Source organism: Pan troglodytes, chromosome 18, assembly GCF_028858775.2.
Source record: "Pan troglodytes isolate AG18354 chromosome 18, NHGRI_mPanTro3-v2.0_pri, whole genome shotgun sequence".
Lineage (NCBI taxonomy): Eukaryota > Metazoa > Chordata > Mammalia > Primates > Hominidae > Pan > Pan troglodytes.
Window position 1 is genome coordinate 3,767,557 of NC_072416.2, and position 23,820 is coordinate 3,791,376.

General features: G+C 58.7%; 1 protein-coding gene across 40 annotated transcripts in view; it reads right to left on the minus strand.

Annotated features, from left to right (window-relative positions):
* Nucleotides 1-23,820, minus strand: part of UNKL (unk like zinc finger) — a 55,288-nt gene that overhangs the window by 11,138 nt on the left and 20,330 nt on the right. For 24 of the 40 annotated variants that reach the window (XR_010152532.1, XR_010152534.1, XR_010152533.1 and 21 more), the window contains 5 exons: nucleotides 22,066-22,183; nucleotides 19,002-19,086; nucleotides 17,831-17,916; nucleotides 15,589-15,651; nucleotides 9,710-9,887 (listed from right to left, as the gene is read on the minus strand). Coding sequence is in view for 21 of the 40 variants with exons in the window: in XM_063797595.1 (XP_063653665.1) it covers nucleotides 9,710-9,887; nucleotides 15,589-15,651; nucleotides 17,831-17,916; nucleotides 19,002-19,086; nucleotides 22,066-22,183 (530 nt within the window). In the remaining 19 variants the exon portion in view is untranslated. Of the gene's footprint in view, nucleotides 1-3,333; nucleotides 3,606-4,040; nucleotides 4,221-9,709; nucleotides 9,888-15,588; nucleotides 15,652-17,445; nucleotides 17,534-17,830; nucleotides 17,917-19,001; nucleotides 19,087-22,065; nucleotides 22,184-22,838; nucleotides 23,476-23,820 lie in introns of those variants that run through there. The other 16 variants (XR_010152542.1, XR_010152538.1, XM_063797602.1 and 13 more) reach the window with 11 other exon arrangements.

Consider the following 23,820-nt stretch of genomic DNA (forward strand, 5'->3'; position numbering starts at 1 on the left):
GGTGGAGGCAGCCAGGCCAAGACCCCCTGGGGACCAGGAACCCACAGCAGCATCCGAGAATGCCTCAGCCCTCAAGGATGCTCATCGGCGGAGCCAAAGGCAGGCCTTGGGCCAGCGGCACCCAGAACCATTCACTCCTCTCCTTCCCACTCACAGGACGGTGGCGTCCCTGAGCGGACATCCACCCTGGCCTGCAGGGTGGGCCAGCCCTCCCGGTCGCTGTCATCCACTTGACGTTCTCAGGCCATGGCTGAAGAGGGCAAGACCTCAAAGCCTGACTGAAGTCGTGCTGAGCAGCAGAGCCGAGACACTGGAGGCAGTGGCAGAGGACCACGCACTGAGCGGCCTTGGACAGGTGGCTCCAAGGCTGAAAGTGAGATCTGCAGCGGGCAGGGCCTCCTCCCTCCTCCCTCCAGGGCTGGGGCGCTCCTCCTCCCTCACTCCAAGGCTGGGGCACGCTCCTCCCTCCTCCCTCCAGGGCTGGGGCGCTCCTCCTCCCTCACTCCAAGGCTGGGGCACGCTCCTCCCTCCAGGGCTGGGGCGCTCCTCTTCCCTCCTCCCTCATTCTAGGGCTGGGGTGCTCCTCTTCCCTCCTCCCTCCTCTCAGGGCTTGGGGATGCTCCTCCTCCCTCTTTCCAGGGCTGGGGTACGCTCCTCCCTCCAGGGCTGGGGCGCTCCTCCTCCCTCACTCCAAGGCTGGGGCACACTCCTCCCTCCTCCCTCCAGGGCTGGGGCGCTCCTCCTCCCTCTCTCCAGGGCTGGGGCACGCTCCTCCTCCACTCTCCCTCCTCCCTCCAGGGCTGGGGCGCTCCTCTTCCCTCCTCCCTCACTCTAGGGCTGGGGTGCTCCTCTTCCCTCCTCCCTCCAGGGCTGGGGTGCACTCCTCCTCCTGGCGTCCATCCTCCTTCATGGCTGGCAGCCACATGGCTCCAGTGTCTGCCTCTGCTCTGGGGGCCATCTCTTCCGAGTGTCTGTCCAAGTTTTTTCTTATAAGGAGACTGGTCACTGGCTCAGGGTCCCACCTTACCGGCCTCATTTTAACCTGGTTATGAGGACCCTGCAGTAGCACCCTGCGATCTGTAGCAGGGGGGATACATTCCAAGACCCCCCCATGGACGCCTGACGCTGCGGATAGCACGGAACCCCTATATACCAAGCTTTTTCCTATACGAACGTCCTCATTTGCACGTCAAGCCCAGTAAGAGATTAACAAGATTAACTGGTAACATAGACAGATTTCAGCACCGCACAGTAATAAAAAGTTACCTGCGCAATCAAATGCTGTACACTGCTGTCCTGAACCCAGACCTCGCACCAGCAAATGAGGCAGTGGACAGCAAACCCTGGGATAAGAGGACCTGCTGTGTTTCCCTGCAACGCCATGTACCCAGGTGCGAGGCCTGGGGTTCAGGTGCATCTCCCCCCGCCACACCCAGCCCCCCCAACCGAGATAGAGTCTTGCTCTGTCACCCAGGCTGGAGTGCAATGGCGCGATCTCAGCTCACTGCAACCTCCGCCTCCCAGGTTCAAGCTATTCTCCTGCCTCGGCCTCCTGAGCAGCTGGGACTAAAGGTGCCCTCCACCACCCCCAGCTAATTTTGCATTTTTAGTAGAGACAGGTTTTCTCCATGTTGGCCAGGCTGGTCATGAACTCCCCACCTCAGGTGATCTGCCTGCCTCATCTCCCAAAGTGCTGGGATTACAGGTGTAAGCCACCATGCCCAGCCTCAAATGCAACTTTCAGGGGACACAATTCAACCCAGGACATGGGGGCCCACCTGCAGATGCCCCTGTTGGTCCTGCCCGTCCTCCCTAGGCCCCTCACGACTCTGTATCAACAGATCTGGCCCCTGCTGTGCACAGCCCTCCCTCCCTGAGTCCTCCCTCAGAAAGGAGACCCCCCCCTCTGCCTCCACTCCCCCTGCAGCTGTTTTCTGGGGCGTCCTCACCACTCACTCTGCCCACCGCTGCCCCGGGCCCTTCCCTCCAGCCCTGCGCCTGTGCCCTGAACTGCCTCTCGTCATAGGCACCAGCTTCCCTCCTAGGCCCACCCCCGTGCCCACCCTCCTCCCTGAGGGCTGGCAGCCTCTCCTGTGGCCTGGACCCGCCCAACACAGTGGCTCTGCAGCCCCGAGCCCAGATGTCCAGCAGGGGCCAAAGCCCTTCCTCCTCCCTGGCAAAGGATCCCTTGCTCGTTCCCATGGCCCCACAGCAGGCCCTTCCCAGACACCACGTGTGCAGGGGCTGCTGGAAGCTGGCATTGCAGGATCCCTTCCTCAGGGGCTGCTCGCTCAACCCACACCCCCTGAGGCCCATGCCCAGCCTGCCTTCATGCATTGCAATAGTAACCTTCCTACCAAGAAAAGCCTCATCGCGTCCTGAACCCTGACCTGCAAGAAAGGAGGGAGCTTGTGCCCTTGCGCGTGCCGGTCACCGCTTCCCAGTGGGTCCTTTGCCGGGCTCCTAACCTGCTGTGCCACTGCAGGCTCAGCCTGGCTGTGCCTTCCGTTCAGTAAGATCAGCCACACCAGTCCCCAGAAAGCTGCTCGGCCTCCAAGCCCTGCGCGGAATGCCCCCCACTGCATCCTTGCAGGTGTCAGCCTGAACCATGTCAGGGCCCTGGACAGACTCACTGAGGACAGGCACCGACCCCCCAACCCGCAGGCCTGCCCACAGCCCCCTCGTGCTCCCATACGGGGGCTTGATGACGGGCAGGGCCAAGCGGTTTGCCCATGGTCAGGTCAGCCAGGCTCGGGAACCTGGACCTGCCCTCTGCACCCAAGTCCCAGGATCAGGATATGGCAGCCCCTTCAGAGCTCACCGCCCCTCACACCTGGCAGAGATCCAGAAACTCCTCATGAAAATCAAAGACGCAAAGAAGTTGGGGGACAGGAACGGAGGCGCCTTTTCTCCCCTTGGAGTGGGGTGATCGCACCAGGCTCCGTGCTAAGTCGGCAGAGGCTTCACCCACCAGCTGCAGAGCGCGCACCATGTGGAGGGGCTAAGCTGCCTTCAATGCTCACCCGACAAACTACGGCTCGCACTCAACTCAGAGGGCGTCAGCCGCCACCTACCTCAGCCAAGTCACCTGTGCTGAAGCCCGGGAAGCTGCCTGGAGAGGGGACGTTCGGGGAGCGTGTGGGTGCCCCCGAGAGACTCCGGCCCCGCTTCAAAGCCAAGTGCCCCTCATCCAAAGAGGGCACCGGAGAGGGTCCTGGAGGCTCCATGACCCCTAGGGTGCTATCTAGGGCTCACTCCCAGAAATCTAGGGGGGAGACGGCTGCTGCACCGTCCTGGCCCACTTTCTCACCCGCAGCTTCTCCCCCACCTCACCTGTTTCAAGGTTAGACCCAGATCTTCTGAAACATTCTCAAAGAAAGAGCTGACCCTTGTGCAGAGGCAAAATCTAGGTGAGGCTGGTCACCTAAGCGAGTACAGCTGGGTCAGACCAGGCTGCCTCAGCCCCGGGCGTTAGGAAACCACCGGCCCCGCTGAGTCACGGCGACACAGCCCGGCTCTGCCGTGACACAGCACATTCAAGGCGCCGCGGTCCCCCGGGGTCAGGGACACGCGAGGACAAGCTACAGACTGCTCGGAACTCAGGACAGGGCGGGGGAGCCCCCGACGCCAGGGAAATTCCCGTACCACGCGGGCTGAGTGCAGGCGGGCCAGGCCAGGACGCAGGGGTCGGCCCTCCCCCGCCCCGTTCCCCTGCCCTCTCCTGCCCCGCTCCGCTCCCCTGCCCCGCTCCGCTCCCCTGCCCCGCTCTGCTCCGCTCCCCTGCCCCGCTCCGCTCCGCTCCCCTGCCCCGCTCTGCTCCGCTCCCCTGCCCCGCTCTGCTCCGCTCCCCTGCCCTCCCTCGGGGCACCGACCCCGCCTAGCTAGGGGACGCAGGCGGCCCGAGCCCGCGCTGGGAAGCGGCGAGCGCCCGGCAGAGGCAGGTTCCGAGAAGGCGACGCCTTCGCCTCGCTCAGGGCCTCTGAGAAGCCCGGGCCCACCCCGCGGCTGTCACACCCGGCTCCGTGACGCGGGGGACGCACCTGGCGGGGGGCGCACCTAAGGGAGGGCCCGCTCCTGAGCGCCGAATAACGAGACCCGCACCTTGGCGGCGCAGGGCTGCCACGCGCTGGGGCCGCCGCCAATGCTGACTCACGGTCCGCGGCCGCCCCGCGCCGCCGCCGGGGATTCAAACCCGGCCCGCGCCCCGCCCCCTCCGCGCTGGCCCCGCCCCGCAACGTGACTCGGCCCCGCCCCCGTCGCACTGGCCCCGCCCCCCGCGCTGCCCTCCCCCAACCTTCCCCCCGACTCGGGCGCACCCGGTCCCCGCGGCTCCTGGCTACGAGCTGGGCGGGCAAGTGGGCGCGGGCAGCGGGGGCCAGAGATCTTCAGGCAGAAAGCCCCAGAGCTGCCCCGCTGCCCGGCTCCTCCTGCCCTGCCCACCTGCACCTGCAGCTGCTCCGGGCGGATTCAGGTGAAACACGGTCGACCCAACAGGGGCGCTCGCGGGGCGGGGCGGCGTGACCTGGGGCCGCTGCCTGCCCTGCAGGACCCTCCTCCCTCCCAAGTCCGCGTGCCTGCCCAGCCCCATCTAAACGCGGGGTACGGAGCTCGCAGGTCTCTCTTAATCTGAAACCTGTTCCTATGAAGTGTAAGATGAAGGAAAATGGAACCTATCAGATGGGTCTGAAATGATCCCACTAAAAATCCCTTAAATACAGAATCCGCTCATTTCTTCTATTCCGTGCTCCAGTCACAGTACACCTACAACCTGAAGGAAACTGTACTATTAACACAAGGAAAAAACGACCCAGTCTACACACCAGCTTTGTCCAAAACCCTCTACAACAGCTAATAAAATACACACGCAGCCAGGTGGGCCTACACCTGGGGCCAGACAGTCCCGGGAGCCATGGGCAGGGAGTCCCTGAGCCTGGGGCGCAGGAGTGCCCTGGGGTCAGCGGGCAGGACACTGCCTCCAGTGCCTGCGGCTAGTGCAGGGATGTAACTTTACAGCGATGCCTCAGACATGGACAGAGGAAAAAAGTGAGGCTGGCACTGGGTGGCAAAGCTCACAATTTCAGCCGCAGCAGCAGCAACAATACATTGCCTCTAACTAAGGCAGTGTCGATCCCGGAAAAAAAAAAAAAAAAAAAATCCATCTCTTCACCTCTGAGTAGCTGGTTCAGGATTTTTTTTTTTTTTTTTTTTTTGAGAACAAGTCTCGCTCTGTCACCCAGGCTGGAGTGCAGTGGCACGATCTCAGCTCACTACAACCTCCGCCTCTCGTGCCTCAACCACCTGAGTAGCTGGGATTACAAGAGCAAGCCACCACACCCAGCTAATTTTTGTATTTTTGGTAGAGATGGGGTTTCACCATGTTGGTCAGGCTAGTCTTGAACTGCTGACCTCAGGTGATCCACCCGCCCTGGCCTCCCAAAGTGCCGGGATTACAGGCGTGAGCCACTGCTCACGGCTCAGGAAATATTTAAGTAAATGAGAGTGTGCTTCAAGATCGTGAGTGACATACTAAAACAGGTCAAAAACGTACCTCAGATATGAAAGAATGGTTGGAAAAATGACTACAAATGTGCTAACTCCAGTCCATCTGAAGGTCAGCTACGCGGATGCAGCCATGCCTCTGTCAAGCACACAGGCACCTGGCTCTACTTTCCACCCAAGTGAGCACAGTCCAAGATGGTCTCTCTTGTTTGCGATTTAATTTTCCTAAATATTTTTCTGCTATGCTCGAATTCTAGCATTACTACTTTTAGGTTGGGGAAGAGAAACTTTATTTAAAAAGAATGTGTGCTTATTTGTTTAAAAGAAAAAAATAAGTGGCCGGGTGTGGTGGCTCACACCTGTAATCCCAGCATCTTGGGAGGCTGAGGCAGGCGGATCACCTGAGGTCAGGAGTTTGAGACCAGCCTGGCCAACATGGCAAAACCCCGTCTCTATTAAAAATACAAAAATTAGCCAGGCATGGTGGCACACACCTGTAATCCCAGCTACTCCGGAGGCTGAGGGAGAATCGCTTGAACCTGGAAGGCAGAGGTTGCCGTGAGGCGAGATTGTGCCATTGCACTCCAGCCTGCACAACAGAGCAAGAAAAAAAAAAGAACCTGCTCAGAGGCCAGACCCTCATGGAGCTTTAGCCACTGTGTAGACTTCATCCCTGATCTCTCAGTTTCTGATGGGGATGTGTGAATTTGAGGGTGTGATTTAGCAAGATCCAGGGCCCTGGATTATGCAACCCATTTATGATAGCGATCTCAAATTAAAACTAGCATGTTCTCACCGGGCCCGGTGGTGCCTGCCTGTGGTCTCAGGTCTACTTGAGAGGCTGATGCAGAAGCATCTCTTCAGCACAGGAGTTGGAGGCTGCAGCGAGCTGACTGTACCACTGCACTCCTGCCTGGGTGACAGGGCAAGACCCTGTCTTAAAAAATAAAACCCCAAAATGAACAAAAACAAACTCAGGGAAGGCCGTCACCTGTGGTGGTCTCCAAGTGCTCTGTCCCTGGGCTGGGATGGAATGGGATGGGGGTGGGCACCCCAGCATATTCAACTCATGAGACCTCTCTGTTCAAGAGGAACAACATGTACGCCCTAGTTTCAAACTGAAAACACATGTGGGCTTGTTTCTGCCTGAGAGAAAGCTTAACACAGCACACAGCACTCCCACCCATGGAGTATTCAGTTTTAAAAACCTGCCCTTTACGGTGAAGCCCTAACAGGAGACATCACACACCACACGCTTCCTCCACAGAGGCTCCGAGAGAAGATGACTTCCAAAACAGGCCGGAGGGCGGAAGTTTGAGTCCTGTCCTGAAACCAGGTGAGCCCTCCATGGCAAGGCAGAAATGAGGAGCCCTTCCCTGGGCAGGGCAGCCCCATACTCCCAGCCAGTGAGGACGAAACAAACGCAAACACTGCTTGCACCTGTGCCCCTGCCCCCGCCCCGACCGAGCCCCACCACTGGGCGCTGGTCCATCCAGGATTTCCGCTCTCCCCATGGCCTCCTGAGGGAGGGACTGGCCCTGGATTCTGGAGAGTTCTCCGGCAGGTGCACAACACAGCCCACATAGGAACACCAGGGCTGCGAGGGGGAGATGCACACGGCCACAAAAGTTCCCAGTGTTTGTGAAAGAGACCCTTTAAAAAATGCAGGTCGGGCACAATGGTTCACACCTGTAATCACAGCACTTTGGGAGGCCGAGGTGGGAGGATCACCTGAGGTTGGGAGTTCAAGACCAGCCTGGCCAACGTGGTGAAACCTCATCTCTACTAAAAACACAAAAAACAGCCAGGCGTGGTGGCAGGCGCCTATTGTCCCAGCTACTCAGGAGGCTGAGGCAGGAGAATCACTTGAACCCAGGAGGTGGAGGTTGCAGTGAGTCAAGACTGTAACACTGCCCTCCAGTCTGGGTGACAGAGCGAGACTCTGTCTCAAAAAAAACACACACACACATGCCGGGCACGGTGGCTCACACCTGTAACCCCAGCACTTTGGGAGGCCCAGGCGGGCAGATCATGAGGTCAGGAGATCAAGACCAGGCTGGCCAATATGGTAAAACCCGATCTCTACTAAAAATACAAAAAAAAAAAAAAAAATTAGCCGGGCGTAGTGGCAGGTGCCTGTAATCCCAGCTACTCTGGAGGCTGAGACAGGAGATTGGCGTGAAGTCAGGAGGCAGAGGTTGCAGTGAGCCAAGATCACGCCACTGCACTCCAGCCTGGGCAACAAGAGAGAAACTCCGTCTCAAAAAAAAAAAAAAAATCAAAATCAAAACAAAACAAAACCCACACACACACAAAAGAAAAATGTAAAGGCCTGGGCTCAACCCCAAGCGGATGCAGGGATGGGACGGCCCAGCAGCAACACAGGCCAAGAGCTGTGCCCAGAAGATGCACCTGGTTGCAGAGGTGCTGAGAGCGGGGCCCTGGGTGCTTGGGGGACTGAGGACTGTCCTGGGGCCTCAGGAGCTGCACCTGGCTTTCCTCGCAGACACCACTCAGGATGAGACTGGTCTAGTGTCCTGCCGATGTGTGGTCTGTGGCCTAAGTGGCCGCTGGGAAGAGTCTCTCTCTCCTCGGCCTCCTTGGCCGGCATCGTCCAGGCCTGCGTGGATGGAGTTGCTGGGGGCTTGCAGCTGGGCCTGAGCAGTTCCGTGTGGGGCAACCACCAACGACCAGAAGCTGCGGCTCTCGGGCAAGAGTCATCGCGGGTCTGGCCGCCGGGCCGCCGCCCACATTGACGCGGGTCCTGACGGTGCTGGGGTCCCACTCCGAGTCCCCAGAGTGTGTCCATGCAGGGACTGCAGCGAGGGCCCCCACCACGTGGCTCCAGCAGCCCTGTCCTCCTGATCCCATGCCCAGCTCCCCCGCCACACCCTGGACAGCAGAGGATGTAGGAGAGGAAGGGGTGGGCTCCAGGGCTGCAGCAGCAGAGGCCAGACCCGGGCTGAGCTGAGCAGGGCCCAGCCTCACTGTACCCCCAACCCCATCCCATTCCACCCCAGCCCAGGGACAGAGAACTTGGAGACCACCACAGGTGGCCTTCCCTGAGTCCCTCACTGTCACTGTCAGGACAGAAAGGCAGGTTTGGGTCCCTTGGGCGCTGGTGGCCATGGAACATGGGGCTTCAGCACATCCCATCACTCACCAAGCGTCTCTGCAAGCAAAGCCCTGCACGGGTGTGGCCAGGTGTCCCCCACCACCCCAACACGGTGGGTGTCCCCGACCACCCCAACACGGCGGGTGTCCCCACCACCCCAACACGGCCTTTCCCCAGGGGTTGAAAGGGACCAAGGACACACACAGCCCAGCTCCTGGCACTGTCTCGCCCCCAGCTCTGCCTGCTGCTCACTCCGGGCTTCTGGAAGAATCTGCCCCCCAGGGTCTGGGCTCCCAGCCAGGCCCCCACGGGTCCCCACAGCCCAGCACCATCACGTGTCTCAGTGCCCAGTGACTCCCTCCAACTAAAGGCCTCCCAAAGCTGCCAGCCCAGGTGCTCACAGCTGTGCCCCCGACTCCAAGCCTTCACTGGGCTCCCCACCCCATCACTGTCCCCCACCCTCAGTGCCCTCACTGGCCCACAACCCCTACTTTCAATTGTTTTTTTGAGATGGTCTCACTCTCTCACCCAGGCTGGAGTACAGTGGTGTAATCACAGCTCACTGCAGCCTCGACCTCCTGGGTTCAAGGGATCCTCCCACCTCAGCCTCCCAAGTAGCTGGGACCACAGGTGCGCACCACCATGCTTGGCTAATTATTTTATTTTTAGTAGAGACGGGGTCTCACTATGTTGCCCAGGCTGGTCTTGGACTTCTGGGCTCAAGTGATCCTCCTGCCTCGGCCTCCCACAGCGCTGGGAGCACAGGCGACCAACTCCCACAACTCCCATCATCTGTCAACGACCTCCGTGTTCTCAGTCCCTGAGCCGGACGGCGCCTGCTCTGCCTGGCTCCTGGGAGGCTCCTCGTCCCCAGCGCCTGCGGCACCCAGGCCAGGAGCCTCTCTGAGCCAGGGCTTGTTTCCACAACCACATGTGCATCACAACCAAAGTGACAGATGACTGAAAACACGCGTCTGGCTTCTCTACAAAAATGACGATTCTGTCACATGTCCTGAAACAGAAGCGCTGTCCCTGAAAAGCTACAGCATGAAACAGAAGGAGGTCAGGGAGAAAGGAGGATGGTGCCGGACTTACCGAGGACGGCCTCCACAGTGCTGCTGGCGGGGCCGAGCGGGAGGGCACGGGCGGGGGGCGCGGGCAGCGCAGTGGGGGAGGAGCTGCCGGAGCCGGCGCTGGACGCCAGGCTGGACGCCACGCTGGAGCTCACGCTGGGGGCCGGCGGGTGGACCGCTGCAAACACGGCCAGGTGGTTCTGTTCAAAGACATAAACACCGTGAGCGCGCGCCCCCTGCGTGGAGGAGGCAGCGCCACGTCGGCACCCTGCAGAAAGCACCGCGGGACGGCGGCCAACTTCTACGCCCTGGCGAGGCCCAGGGAGAGCTTCCCAGACCCGGAGGGACTCTGACCGCACCGAGGAGAAACACCAGGACGGCAGGGCAGCGGGCTACGGTGCACTTGGGACAGGCACAGACACCTCTGGGGAGTGTCTCGTGAGCTTTTCTGCAGAAAACGTTTCAGGAGTAGACATTTGCCAGTAAAAATCAATCTGGCACGTGCAGAAAGTTGTGTCAGCGGCCAGGGGCCTGCCAGCCCGAGGGGCAAGCCGTGCAGCCTGCCTGCCCTTCTCCCCACACCTCCTGGGTGCCCCTGCCCCGGCTCTCGCCCAGGACTGGCTCCTGAGCACCTTGGGGGGCCCCCAGAGAAATGTCCTCCCAGGGACTTAAAAAGAGACCCAGCACCACTTCCAAAACATCCATAGCGTGGTCCTGTGACCTCGTCACCAGGGAAAGTAAAACACAGGGCAATTCACATGATCTGTGTTTGGTGGATAATAGATCAAAAGAAAAAGAGCAACACACGGAGCAGTGCTGAATAAAATCCCGGTAACGGGGAGGGCGCTGCTCACAAGAAAACACCCGACACAAAAGACCCAGAGCCACCTACGAGGTCACTGCAAAACCAAGCATCAAAAGCTGGATTAGAATGAGTTTCTGGCTGGGCACAGTGGCTCATGCCTGTAATCCCAGCACTTTGGGAGGCCAAGGTGGGCAGATTACTGGAGGTCAGGAGTTCGAGACCAGCCTGGCCAACATGGCGAAACGCTGTCTCTACTAAAAATACAAAAAAAATTAGCCAAGGCCGGGCGCGGTGGCTCACACCTGTAATCGCAGCACTTTGGGAGGCCGAGGTGGGCAGATCACCTGAGATCAGGAGTTTGAGACCAGGCTGCCCAACATGGAGAAACCCCATCTCTACTAAAAATACAAAAAATTAGCCAGGCATGGTGGCGGGCGCCTGTAATCCCCAGCTACTTGGGAGGCTGAGGTAGGAGAATCGCTTGAATCCGGGAGGCGGTGGTTGTGGTGAGCCGAGATCGCACCAATGCACTGCAGCCCAGGCAACAGAGAGACTCTGTTTCCAAAAAAAATGAATTGCATCCTGAAATATTACAATTGAAATGGTATGATATCTGGGTTTTGCTGCAAAGTAATGCAGAATAAGTTAACCTTGGGAGGTGTGATTTTACTAGTTTGTCTGCTTAAGTAAAACTGTCCATGGTGAAGAAATTTTAATGTGCATTTCCTAAGGGTCAGAAATCCCCGACAAGAACGCGCCTGGCTCCTGGCTTCTGTGACCTAAGGGTCCTGCTGCCTGCCCTGGCTTCCTTCTGGATACCAGATTTGCTCCTCAGCCCATGGCACAGGAGGTGCACAGAGCCCCCCATGACTGACTCTGAAAACAGTCCCCTCCAGCTGCAAAGTCTGGAGACAGCCACCAGAGCTCCCTGCCCAGGTGCAAGAAAGGGCCTGCCCCCTCGTCCATAATCCACTTCCTCTCCCTGGCCCAGAGACCACTTTCCCTCAAGCCATGAAAAAAGGGACCACAGTCCACCCCGTGAGCATCAGGGACGGCGGTAACTCCTGCACCCTACACCGCAGACCCACCCAGCCATGCAACACTGCGGACCCACCCAGCCATGCAACACCGGGGACACTCCCAGCCATGCATGGTGCTGCCAATACCCCCCATCAATCCCCCATGGTGAGCCTGGTGACAGGGTTGCTGGAAGCCTCATGTTCTCCAGCAAGCAGCCCAGAAACACTATGGGTGATTCGAGACCTGGTGCCATCTCAGTGGCAACCCGCCCCCTATCCCTTGCACTTCGTGTCCCTGCTTCAGAGCCTCAGTGTGGCCCCAGGAAGGCTGAGAAGGACCTCTTGACAGACGTTCTGGTGACCCGACATCCAGGAGCAACGCACACCTGGGAGCTCCTTGTACCCCGATGGCTTGGATCGGGGAGGGAGCCGACCTTCTCTACCAGCAAAGGACAGGGCCACCTGGGCTGCGGGGCTGAGGAGGCAGGCACCAGCAAGGGGTGAGTGACATGGGGCGGTCTGCTGAGCTCACCACATCCAGCAGCTGTCACTCAGAACCAAAAGCTCAGGATGGCAACGCACGGCCCTCCGGGGACGTGGACACTGCACGGCCGCACGGCTGCCCGGCCCTCCGGGGACGTGGACACTGCACGGCCGCACGGCTGCCCGGCCCTCCGGGGACGTGGACACTGCACGGCCGCACGGCTGCCCGGCCCTCCGGGGACGTGGACACAGCACGGCCGCACGGCTGCCCGGCCCTCCGGGGACGTGGACACTGCACCGCCGCACGGCTGCCCGGCCCTCCGGGGACGTGGACACTGCACCGCCGCACGGCTGCCCGGCCCTCCGGGGACGTGGACACTGCACAGCCGCACGGCTGCCCGGCCCTCCGGGGATGTGGACACTGCACGGCCGCACGGCTGCACGGCCTGCAGAAGCCCTCCCCCACCCCCGCCTCGGCCCATCTCTTGGCAGCCCACCCTGTGTCCCGGGGTCTGCCCAGGTCCGTGCTCTGGGGCATGGTCCCTACACACAAGCTGCCCCTGCTCAGTCAGGCTGAGGTCCCCCATGTCCTGACCCACCAGTAGCCTAGAGGCCACCGCCTGGGTCACAGTCACCCCTGTGGATGTCCTCTCAGCTCCATGACCCCTGTGGGCGTCTCAGTCCTTGCCTGAACCCAACTCCAGAGCATCACCCAGGCCCAGAGGCCACCTCCCATGTAAGGGAGAGCCGAGGGACTGTTGCCTGGAAGGGCCCCGGGCCCACCAAGAAGCCGTGGACGACGCTGGGGTTTGCAGAGCAGGCCTGCCCCGCCCTGGGTCGGACAGGGAGTCTGTGCCCCGCACCTGTGTTTGCATAGAGCCCAAGAACGCAGAAAGCCGGGAGGCACCACAGTGCAGGTGCCACGTTTGCCCGCAAAGCAGCACTGGTCTGAGGGCTGGGCACGGGCTGACGCTCGGCTGGGACAGGCAGCCTCAGGCTCCCAAAGCACTGCCCGGCCCAGGGTGAGTGCAGCACCCTCAGAAGCCAAGGCCGCCTCCTTCCCGGCTGTCTGCAGGAGGGGACTCCACCCCGGAGGCCTTCCCCAGCCTACTGGAGGCCATAAACCAACAGGGACCAGAGAGGAAGCCTCAGCCCTGAGTGACCCCCAGACCCCATGCTGACCCTGCCCGGGAGCTGGCCAGGGTGATGCGCACACTGTGACTTCAGCCCAAACGATCACCTGAAAATCATCAACATCCACGTCACTCCTTGTACCCCATGGCACAATGGCCACAGATGACGGGCCTGGTGTGGGAGTCCATCCACATGAGGGATGGGCACAGTGAGAGGGGTCGGATGAGAGCCCCGTGAGGATCCCGCACCTTCACTAACACCGGCACCGTTCTCCCCGTGGGGACGCCACGCCTCCGCTACCACCAGCACCGTTCACACCACGAGGATGCCGCACCTCCGCTACCACCAGCACCGTTCGCCCCGTGGGGACAGCACACCCCAAGCTACCACCAGCACTGCCTGCCTGGTTTTTCTTCTCTGTATTATGGTGAAATATAATATAAAATTTGCTACAGTGGCCATGGTTTGGTGTAGTACGTGGCATGAATTCCATCCACGCCGCTGTGCAGCCATCACCGCGTCCACCTCCAGAACTCCTCATCTTCCAGCCGGAAGCTCTGACCCCGTGAACACTTGCCCCCTCCCCCGGCCCCGGCCCCCTCCCCCGGCCCCGGCCCCCACCATGCCACCTGCTGTCTGTGAATGTGACTCCACTAGAGACCTCCTGTGAGTGGAATCACGCAGGGTTTGCCCTTCGGTAACTGGCTCATTTCAGTCAGCACAGTGTCTTTGTTATGGACCAAACGTGTCCCCCCCAAATTCCTACGTGGAAGCCTTGACCCCCGGTGTGACTAAATTTGAAGATGGGGCCTGTGAGGAGTAATTAAGGTGAAACGAGTTCTTACTCCAGGCGTGGAGGCTCACACCTGTAATCCCAACACTTTGGGAGGTCAAAGCAGGAGGATTGCTTGAGCCTAGGAGTTCGAGAACAGGCTGGGCAACCCCATTTCTAAAAAAATACAAAAATTAGCCAAGCCTGGTGGTGTATGCCTGGGGTCCCAGCGACTCAGGAGGCTGAAGTGGGAGGACTGCTTCAAGCCTGGGAGTCCCGGGCTGCAGTGAGCTGGGACTGGGCCACTGCACTACACCTGGGTGACACAGCCAGACCCTGTCTCAAAATATTTAAGAATCTGTAAAAAAACAACAGCAACAATGAAATGAGGTGTTGGGGCAGGGCCCTACGCAGCCGCTGTCCTCAGGAAGAGACCCCAGGGATGCCCACGCACAGAGGGGTGACCCCAGAGGACACGGAGGAGGCAGCATCTGCACCCGGGGGGGGGCCTCAGGAGCCAGCTCTGGACAGCTCAAGCTCGGACTCAGCCCCCAGAACTGAGAGAGTCAAGTGCTGCTGCTTGGGGATTGGTTTGGTTTTGGTTTGGTTTGAGACAGGGCCTCACTCTGTCGCCCAGGCTGGAGTGCTTGGCTCACTGCAAGCTCCACCTCCTGGGCTCCAGCAATTCTCTTGCCTCAGCCTCCCAAAGTGCTGGAACCACAGGTGTGAGCTACTGTGCCCAACCAAAACTATCTCATTCATTCATTCATTCATTCATTCACAGAGTCTCGCGGTGTCACCCAGGATGCAGTGCAGTGGCACGACCTCGGCTCACTGCAATCTCCACCTCCCAGCTTCAAGCGATTCTCCTGCCTCAGCTTCCCGAGTAGCTGAGACTACAGGCACGTGCCACCATGCCTGGCTAATATTTTGTATTTTTAGTACAGATGGGGTTTCACCATGTTGGCCAGGCTGGTCCCAGACTCCTGACCTCGTGATCCGCCCGCCTTGGCCTCTCAAAGTGCTGAGATTACAGGTGTGAGCCACCGCGCCCGGCAAGTTCTGCTGTTTGAACGGCCCCATCTGCATCCTTCCCTCGCAGCCCAAGAAAAGTAACACAGATGGGCTCCAAAGGGCCCCTCTTATTTCCCCGAGCGGAAAACAGCAGGATGTTGTGGCTTTGTTTCCAAGGTATAACACGAATGTTTCAAACAGACAAACACGGGGGTACCAGGAGAGAGCTAATTCTACAACAAGCGGACATTAACCAGATGGCTTTGCGAGCCGAGAGTGGGCGGGACCAAGGATGCATGAGCGCTGCCCTAACGCGATGCCACGGGTCAGGCACGAGGGCGGGAAGCCTCAGCCCTAACGCGATGTCCTGCACAAGAGCGGGAAGCGTCAGCCCTAACGCGATGTCCTGCACAAGAGCGGGAAGCGTCAGCCCTAACGCGATGTCCTGCACAAGAGCGGGAAGCGTCAGCCCTAACGCGATGTCCTGCACAAGAGCGGGAAGCGTCAGCCCTAACGCGATGTCCTGCACAAGAGCGGGAAGCGTCAGCCCTAACGCAATGTCCTGCACAAGAGCGGGAAGCGTCGGCCCTAACGCAATGTCCTGCACGAGGGCGGGAAGCCTCAGCCCTAACGCAATGTCAGGCACGAGGGCAGGAAACCTTGGGGGCCTGTACCTGCTTGCTGTCTTGCTCGCTGCCCCTAGGGCCACCCTCGGCCGGCGAGTCTCTCCGCTTGGCCTGCAACATAAAAAACAGTCATGTGTGGAAAAAGCAGGGAGGAAATGTAAATTAAAAACATACAATTCAGGCTGGGCACAGTGGCAGCACTTTGGGAGGCTGAGGCGGGCGGATCATCTGAGCTCAGGAGTTCGAGACCAGCCTCGCCAACATGGTGAAAACCCGTCTCTACTAAAAACACAAAAAATAGCCAGGCGTGGTGGCACATGCCTGTAGTTTCAGCTACTGGAGAGGCTGAGGCAAGAGAATCACTTGAACCCAGGAGGTGGAGATTGCAGTGAGCCGAGATGGCACCATTGCACTCCAGCCTGGGCAACAAGAGTGAAACTCTGTCTCGAAAAATAGAATAAAAAATTTAAAAAAGGATATCGCTTGAACCCAGGAGGTGGAGGCTGCAGTGAGCCAAGGTCATACCACCGCACTGCAGGCTGGGCGACAGAGTGAGACTCTGTCTCCAAAAAAAAAATACACACACACACACACACACACACACACACACCTATTCAGCAGTACTCTTGGTCCCTTAAAGATACACACACACACACACAAACACACACACACACACATACACACATAAGCTCTGCTCAGAATTTAGGCGAATGCTATTTTTGTTTTGTTTTGTTTTGAGACAGGATCTCGCTCTGTCTCCCAGGCTGGAGCGCAGTGGCATGACCTCCCTGGCTAAAGCAATCCTCCTGTCTCAGCCTCCCAAGAAGCTGTGAGCACAGGCATTTGCCAGTGGACCCAGTTAATTTTTCAAAGCTTTCTGTAGAGACAGGGTCTTGTTATGTTGCCTAGGCGGGTCTTGAACTCCTGACCTCAAGCGATTGTCTCACCTCAGCCTCCCAAAGTGCTTGGTTTACAGGCGTGAGCCACTGCAACTGGCCAAAGATGCCAAATCTTGAAGGTCTCATGAAACAGAAGAGATGCCTGAATCTGCTAGCTCCCTGTTGGTTCTCCTGAGTTCCATTTCTTTTCTTTTCATTTTTTTTCTGAGACAAAGTCTCACTCTGTCATCCAGGCTGGAGTGCAGTGGTGCATTCTCAGCTCACTGCAACCTCCACCTCCCGGGTTCAAGCGATTCTCCTGCCTCAGCCTCTGGAGTAGCTGGGATTACAGGCGCATGCCACCATGCCTGGCTAATTTTTGTATTTTTAGTAGAGATGGGGGTTCACCATGTTCATCAGGCTGGTCTCAAACTCCTGACCTCAGGTGATCCACCCGCCTTGGCCTCCCAAAGTGCCGGGATTACAGGCGTGAGCCACCGCACCCGGCCCTGAGTTCCATTTCTTACATTTGAACGTGGCTCTCTGACCTTGGGTTGGTCCGTGTGAAGGCAGGGTGCCAGCTCTGCACTCCCTGAACCAACCACGGCATCAAACCCCAAACCGAGCCATTCACCTAAGGCAGAGGCTCAGGTGAAACTGTAAGAAATATTTGAAGGGGGTCAGAGTGTGCCACCCCAAAACATGCCACTCTTTGACAAAAAGATTATTTTGAGTTGAAGGCAGCTGAGAAACAGCAGATGCAGGAGCAGCTCTCTGCTTCCTTCCTGCCTCGAAGCCGGGCGTGAATTCCCTCTGTGAAAGTGTCCTCTCCCCTCTCCACACCAGGAGGAGAGACTGCAGATTGAGGCTGCATAACCAACCTCACTGAAGTTGCTCTTACCTTCCGCCAGTCTCCCCCATAGCCTTACCTTCCTAGAAGCCCAACCCCCTCTTCCCCCCTCTTTTTTTTGTTTGAGATGGGGTCTCATTCTGTCACCCAGACTGAAGTGAAATGACGGGATCTCACCTCACCACAACCTCCGTCTCCTGGGTTCAAGCGATTCTCCTGCCTCAGCCTCCTGAGTAGCTGGGATTACAGGCACCCACCACCACACCTGGTTAATTTTTGTATTTTTAGTAGAGATGGGGTTTCACCATGTTGGCCAGGCTGGTCTTGAACTCCTGACCTTAGGTGATCCACCCGCCTCAGCCTCCCAAAGTGCTGGGATGACAGTCATGAGCCACTGCCCCCAGCCTAGTGGCAAGGATTTTTCTAGACTCTTCTAGAAGAGCCACGAACTCCACAGACTGCCCACGACCACATTGCTGAAAACTCATATCCATCCACATCCCTAACAGTTCAATTAAACCAAAGGACACTGGGCATTGTCCTGGGAAGGCCGTTCACTTACATTTCCCGGCTGGCCGCTGCCCGTGGAGGCAGGACTCGTGAGATGGAGGTCGTGACAGCCCCATTCATTCACCATCCCCAGGCTCTCTGCAAGGACAGGGGAGCAGCAGACTCTGAGGGCCGCTGGTGGGCGACAGTGACACGCAGAAGTCTCCGCACCACACGTCAGGGCCGAGTGTGCGCGGTGTCACAATCATCCCTCAGGGGTGCGGCAGAGGACGGCTGGGCAGTGACGGGGACACTCAGGGCAACAGGACCCTCGGGTCTTAGACCAGTTTCTCATGTTTTTAACACTAAAAGCAATGTTTAAAACGTGAACAAGAATAGTTGCCCTCCCCACTAAAATAAAAAACAAAGGAAAATTTGAGCTTGCGACCACACACAGAAAACCTGGAACCCAAATCCTAGGGCTGGGAGGAGGAGGCCGTGTGGGTTCCCACTGAACCCAAACCCCAGGGCTGCCAGAAGGAAACCCACTGCAGCGTGGAGGAGGCCGCGTGGGTTCCCACTGAGTCCAAACCCCAGGGCTGCCAGAAGGAAACCCACTGCAGCGTGGAGGAGGCTGCGTGGGTTCCCACCGGGGCTTGTTTCTGCTGCTGGAAACTTATTTGGGACCACGTAATCACCAAAGCTAAGCCCTCATCCCCTGGACAGCAAACGGGCTCTGGAAAGCACAGGGTCACCCTGAGCAACCCTGCTTGAGGGTCTCTGCTGTCTCCCCGAGCTGGGGCGGACAGACCCCCTCTCTCCACAAGGGAGGTGGTGCTCCTGGGTGGGTGCCTGGCAACATGGGAGTCTCAGAGCAAGGCCCAGGCAGCGGGTGGCAGAAGGACCCAGCTTGGATGCCCAGGAGGCAGGTGGAGGCGCCAGCCAGCCCACACCAGGACTCAGCCTCCAGGCTCAGGGCCCCAGCATGCCTGGAGACAGGGTCCCTGCAGGTTCCACCAGGCCTGGCCCACGCCGGCGCGGAGGGAGCCCAGCCTCACATGGCACAAACACCCCAGGGAGCCTCCACGGGCATGTCAGGGACCCCCAGCCCCCAGCCACGGTGCTGAGCTCCCGCCCGCCTTCCAGGTCCTCGTGGCCAGCTCCGGGTCATCAGTAACTCCAGTGAGGGCCTGCAGAGCCGCGGAACCTGCTAAGGTGAACCTGCCACCGGGACGGTTACTCACTCTCAACGTGTGCAAAGGCACAGAAGGGGCCGCGCGGGCAGTACCCGGTTTGGCGCATGTCGTTGCATTTTGTAGATTTGTAGATCTGGGGAAAAAAGTGAAATAAAGAGTTTGGATTGGAAATGGGATTCTGTGGAAAGACCACAGCTGGCGTCATCCCAAGGGAGAGGATTAAATAGCTCCAAATTGTAACAAGACACCCCTGAAAAGGGGGGCGTGGGCCCTGCCCTCCTCCACGTGTGCCCTTGGTTCCCACATCCCTCCTCTCTGCAGAGCCGACCCACAGGGAACACGCACACATGTGGGGCCATTCCCGCAGCATCTGCCCTCCCATCACAGGCAAAGTCATTTCCCTGCTTGATATTTTCTGAAAGATGCACCAAATTCAGAGTCTGGTATGCGGCAGGTGCCTAATAAGTGCCTATTAAAAGGAACACGTGTGTCTGTTCCCTGATCAGACCCACTGACCCTTCACCTAGGGTGACAGCCCCTCTCATGAGGTCAACAACACTTAGGACCCGGCAAGGGACAGACCAGCCTGGAAGCCCCCAGTCTGCCTTGGCAGGCCTGGCCCAGCCCCTCCTGCTCTGTAGCTCTCCGGAAAGGACACAGCACCTGGTACACCCGGCCTCCAGTGCCCACACCTGCCTGGGTCCCAGCAGGAAGCCTCTCTCCTGACCTCCGGCCTGGCCCCACCCCCCACGGCCCTCCCACCACATCAGGCACCCGGTGGGGTCCCGTTTGCTTGTTCATTTTGTTTGTTTTTTGAGAGAGAGTCTCGCTCTGTGACCCAGGCTGGAGTGCAGCCGCAAGATCTCGGCTCACTGCAACGTCCACCTCCCGAGTTCAAGTGATCCTCTTGCCTCAGCCTCCCAAGTAGCTGGGATTACAAGTATGTGCCACCACACCTGGCTAATTTTTGTAGTTTTAGTAGAGATGGGGTTTCGCCATGTTGGCCAGGCTGGTCTCAAACTCCTGACCTCGGCCCCACAAAGTGCCGGGATTACAGGCGTGAACCACCGTGCCCGGTCTGTTCGTTTTTTTTTTTTTTTTTTTTTTTTTTTGAGCCAGAGTCTGGCTCTGTCGCCCAGGCTGGAGTGCAATGGCGCCATCTTGGCCCACTGCAACCTCTGCCTCCTGGATTCAAGCAATTCTCCTGCCTCAGCCTCCTGAGTAGCTGTGACTACAGGCATGAGCCACCAAACCTGGCTAATTTTTGTATTTTTAGTAGAGACAGGTTCACCATTTTGGCCAGGCTGGTCTCGAACTCCTGACCTCAGGTGATCTGCCTGCCTCGGCCTCCCAAAGTGCTGGGATTACAGGCGTGAGCCACTGTGCCTGGCCTGTTTGTTTTTAATACAAATCTGAGTATGGTCCCTTGGCAACTACACGGCTGGGTGTGAACACAGCCTCCCTGTACCGTCCATACCCTGCACCTTCTAGTGGAGGCACAGGCCTGGCTCCATCTCAGGCTGCCCCTTCCGCCCCAGGAACCTCCTGCCTCGGAAGAGTCCTTGTTTACCTGGGGCGGGGCCCAGGCGGGAGGGTTTATCTCACTCAGGATTTATGGTGCGGCTGTGGCCCACGTGGTGCCAGCTCCACTCAGCTGGGTACCAGAGACTGGGGTCTGCAGCCAGGCCTGCGTGACTGAACACAGAAAACGCCCCAGACACCGGACTCCCGACAAGCCCCTGGTGGCACCATTGAGTGTGTGGTCACCGACACCCAGAAAGCATGATGCGCGTCTGTGACAACATGAGTCAAGAAACGACAGGAAGCAGCGCCTGGTCCTTCCCAGCCCCTGCACGCCTCCCCCTTGGCTGAGGATTTTACTTTTTTTAGATAGAGTCTTGCTCTATCCCCCAGGCTGGAGTGCAGTGGCGCACTCTCAGCTCACTGCAACCTCAGCCTCCCAGGTTCAAGTGATCCTCGCGCCTCAGCCTCCAAGTAGCTGAGACTGTAGGCGCGCACCACTACACCTGGCTAATTTTTGTATTTTTAGTAGAGACAGGGTTTCGCCATGTTGACCAGGCTGGTTTCGAACCCCTGACCTCAAGTGATGTGCCCGCCTCAGCCTTCCAAAGTGCTGGGATTACAGTGTGAGCCACCGTGCCTGGCCTGAACATGTGTTTTTTTTGTTTTGTTTTGTTTTTCCTTGAGATGGAGTCTCGCTCTGTCCTCCAAGCTGGAGTGCAGTGGCGTGATCTCGGCTCACTCTAAGCTCTGCCTCCCGGGTTCAAGTGATCCTCACGTCTCAGCCTCCCAAGTTCAAGTGATCCTCGCGTCTCAGCTTCCCGAGTAGCTGGGACTACGGGCGCACACCACCACACCCAGCTAATTTTGGTATTATTAGTACAGACATGTTGACCAGGCTGGTTTCGAACCCCTGACCTCAAGTGATTTGCCCGCCTCTGCCTCCCAAAGTGCTGAGATTACAGTGTGAGCCACCATGCCTGGCCTCAATATATATATATTTTTTTCTTTTTCTTTTTTTTCTTGAAGCAGAGTCTTGCTCTGTTGCCCAGGCCAGAGTGCAGTGGCACGATCTCAGCTCACTGCAAGCTCCACCTCCTGGGTTCACGCCATTCTCCTGCCTCAGCCTCCTGAGTAGCTGGGACTACAGACGCCCGCCACCACGCCCGGCTAATTTTTTGCATTTTTAGTAGAGACGGGGTTTTGCCAGGATGGTCTTGATCTCCTGATCTCGTTATCCAGCTGCCTCAGCCTCCCAAAGTGCTGGGATTACAGGCGTGAGCCACTGCACCCGGCCCTGAATATGTATGTTTTTAATTGACATTTTCTCTCTGCTTTTTTCCCACATGACTCTTTCTTCTGTTACAGGCCAAGTGGAGAGACTCGCTGGCTGAGGGCAGCCCGAAGGCCCGCAAGGAAGACAAGCAAGCAGGTACAGCCCTCGTGCCCCCACCCCCAGGCTTCCCGACCTGTGCCAGCCCTCGGCCAAAGTTAATCACTGTTCCTTCTGTGTGATAACCACGCTGCGAACCCCACAGCTTCTCTGGGACCTTCCAGCGACCCCTACGCCTGGGGGGTCGGAGGGACGTACCTCGGGATGGAACTGCTGCTCCGTGCGGGAGTGGCAATACTGGCAGCCGTCGCCGCCATCGCAGCGTGAGGGCTCCCCCCACTCATCCCCATGCTTCACACTGGGGCAGGGCGTGGACCTGGGGATGAGGAGGTGTCAGGAGGACACAGAGGACTCGGCTCCCCCCCTCGCCCCCGTGCTTCACGCTGGGGCAGGGCGTGGACCTGGGGATGAGGTGGTCTCAGGGGGACACGGAGGACTCGGCTCCCCCCCCACCCCGTGCTTCACGCTGGGGCAGGGCGTGGACCTGGGGATGAGGAGGTGTCAGGGGGACACAGGAAGACATGGTTCCTCGTGTGCCCAGGGGTGTCTGCCTCCCACCAGGAGGGGCCTCGGGCATGGGGCACTGGAGTGACAGGCAACGCAGCTCTGCGCTCACAGACACGCAGGCCCGGCCAGTGCCAGGATGGGGTCAGGAGCCCCGGGGCTGTCCTTCACAGAATTTAACTTGAGTCTGAGTCAGAGCCACCCTCACGGACGTGGAGGACGCAGGGGAGAAGCAGCCGAACCTCCTGGGGACAGTGAGGCCGGGCGCCCAGACAGCACGGGGCTGTCTCCTCGCCAGCTTTCTATAAAATGGAAGCGAGAGTTTTGATCCCACAATTTAAAACTCCGCACCAATTTCAAATTACCTATGTTCCTACTGCAGTGAGCTGAGACTGCACCACCGCACTCCAGCCTGGGCGACAGAGTGAGACTCTGTCTCATAAAAAAACAAAATCCTCTACTCTTCGTGGAATCTCTAGCTGCTTTATTGTAACTGACTTGGATTTATGGCACACATTAAGTGCCTGTTGAAAAAATAATTTTACTTTTCTTTCCATGACGGGCGATGACAAAATCTCAGACACTAATTTGTGGTTTGTTCTACAGCCGTTCAGGTCCCTTACTCGGAAGCTGCTCAGAGGGAGACTGAACGTGGCAAAACAACAAGGAGGGGGGCGTCCTTCCCAAGGGAAGCACAGGTGCTCTCCGGGGCATGCGAGGCAGCACCAGCTCATTCAAAAGAGGCGAGGGTGGCTCCCTGCTCAAAGGAAGAGCTGGACACAGACAGGGCCTCAGGGAGGCCAAGGCCATGGCCCAGGCATCCAGACACCCTGTGGGGTCTGCACCCCCCACCCCCCTCTCAGGTGCAAAACTGCAGACGGGAGGCAAGCCAGGCCAGGCACAACCAGAAGGCCGGGCTGGAGCAAGGAGGAGAAAGGGGCTTCAGAGGCAAGCAGGCTGTGAGGTGCCAAACCCACAAGCCAGACCCAAGGGACAGCTGGGGCTCAGGCGGTGGAGGAAGGTCCTGTGTGCACCCTGGGCAGGGCGACCCTTGGGTTGTTGGCCCTGGGACTCAGCCTAAGGACCCAGTGTCCCAGCTGCCAGCTGTGAAGACAAGATTGATCCCAGGTGACGACAGTGCCCGAGCCCCTGGCAGCTCGGGTGAGGAGACAGCATGCAGCCCACAGGCTGGAGAGCGTGGCTGCAACCAGAGGCACGGGTGGGGCACACGGGGGTCCCAGCTGGGCTTGGGGTCCCTCCTGCAGTGCTCCGTCCCCTTGCCTGGCAGAGGGGCCCCGGTAGGGGACTGCGTGGGAGACACTGAGAGTAGGTGGGGAGGCCCATCACCAGGACAGACGCGTGGGCCTCCATGGCGCCTCCCACAGCCACTGTGCTTGGAGATGCCCTCCCCTCCCGGGAATGATGGTGCCACAAGGGCAGCCCTCCCAT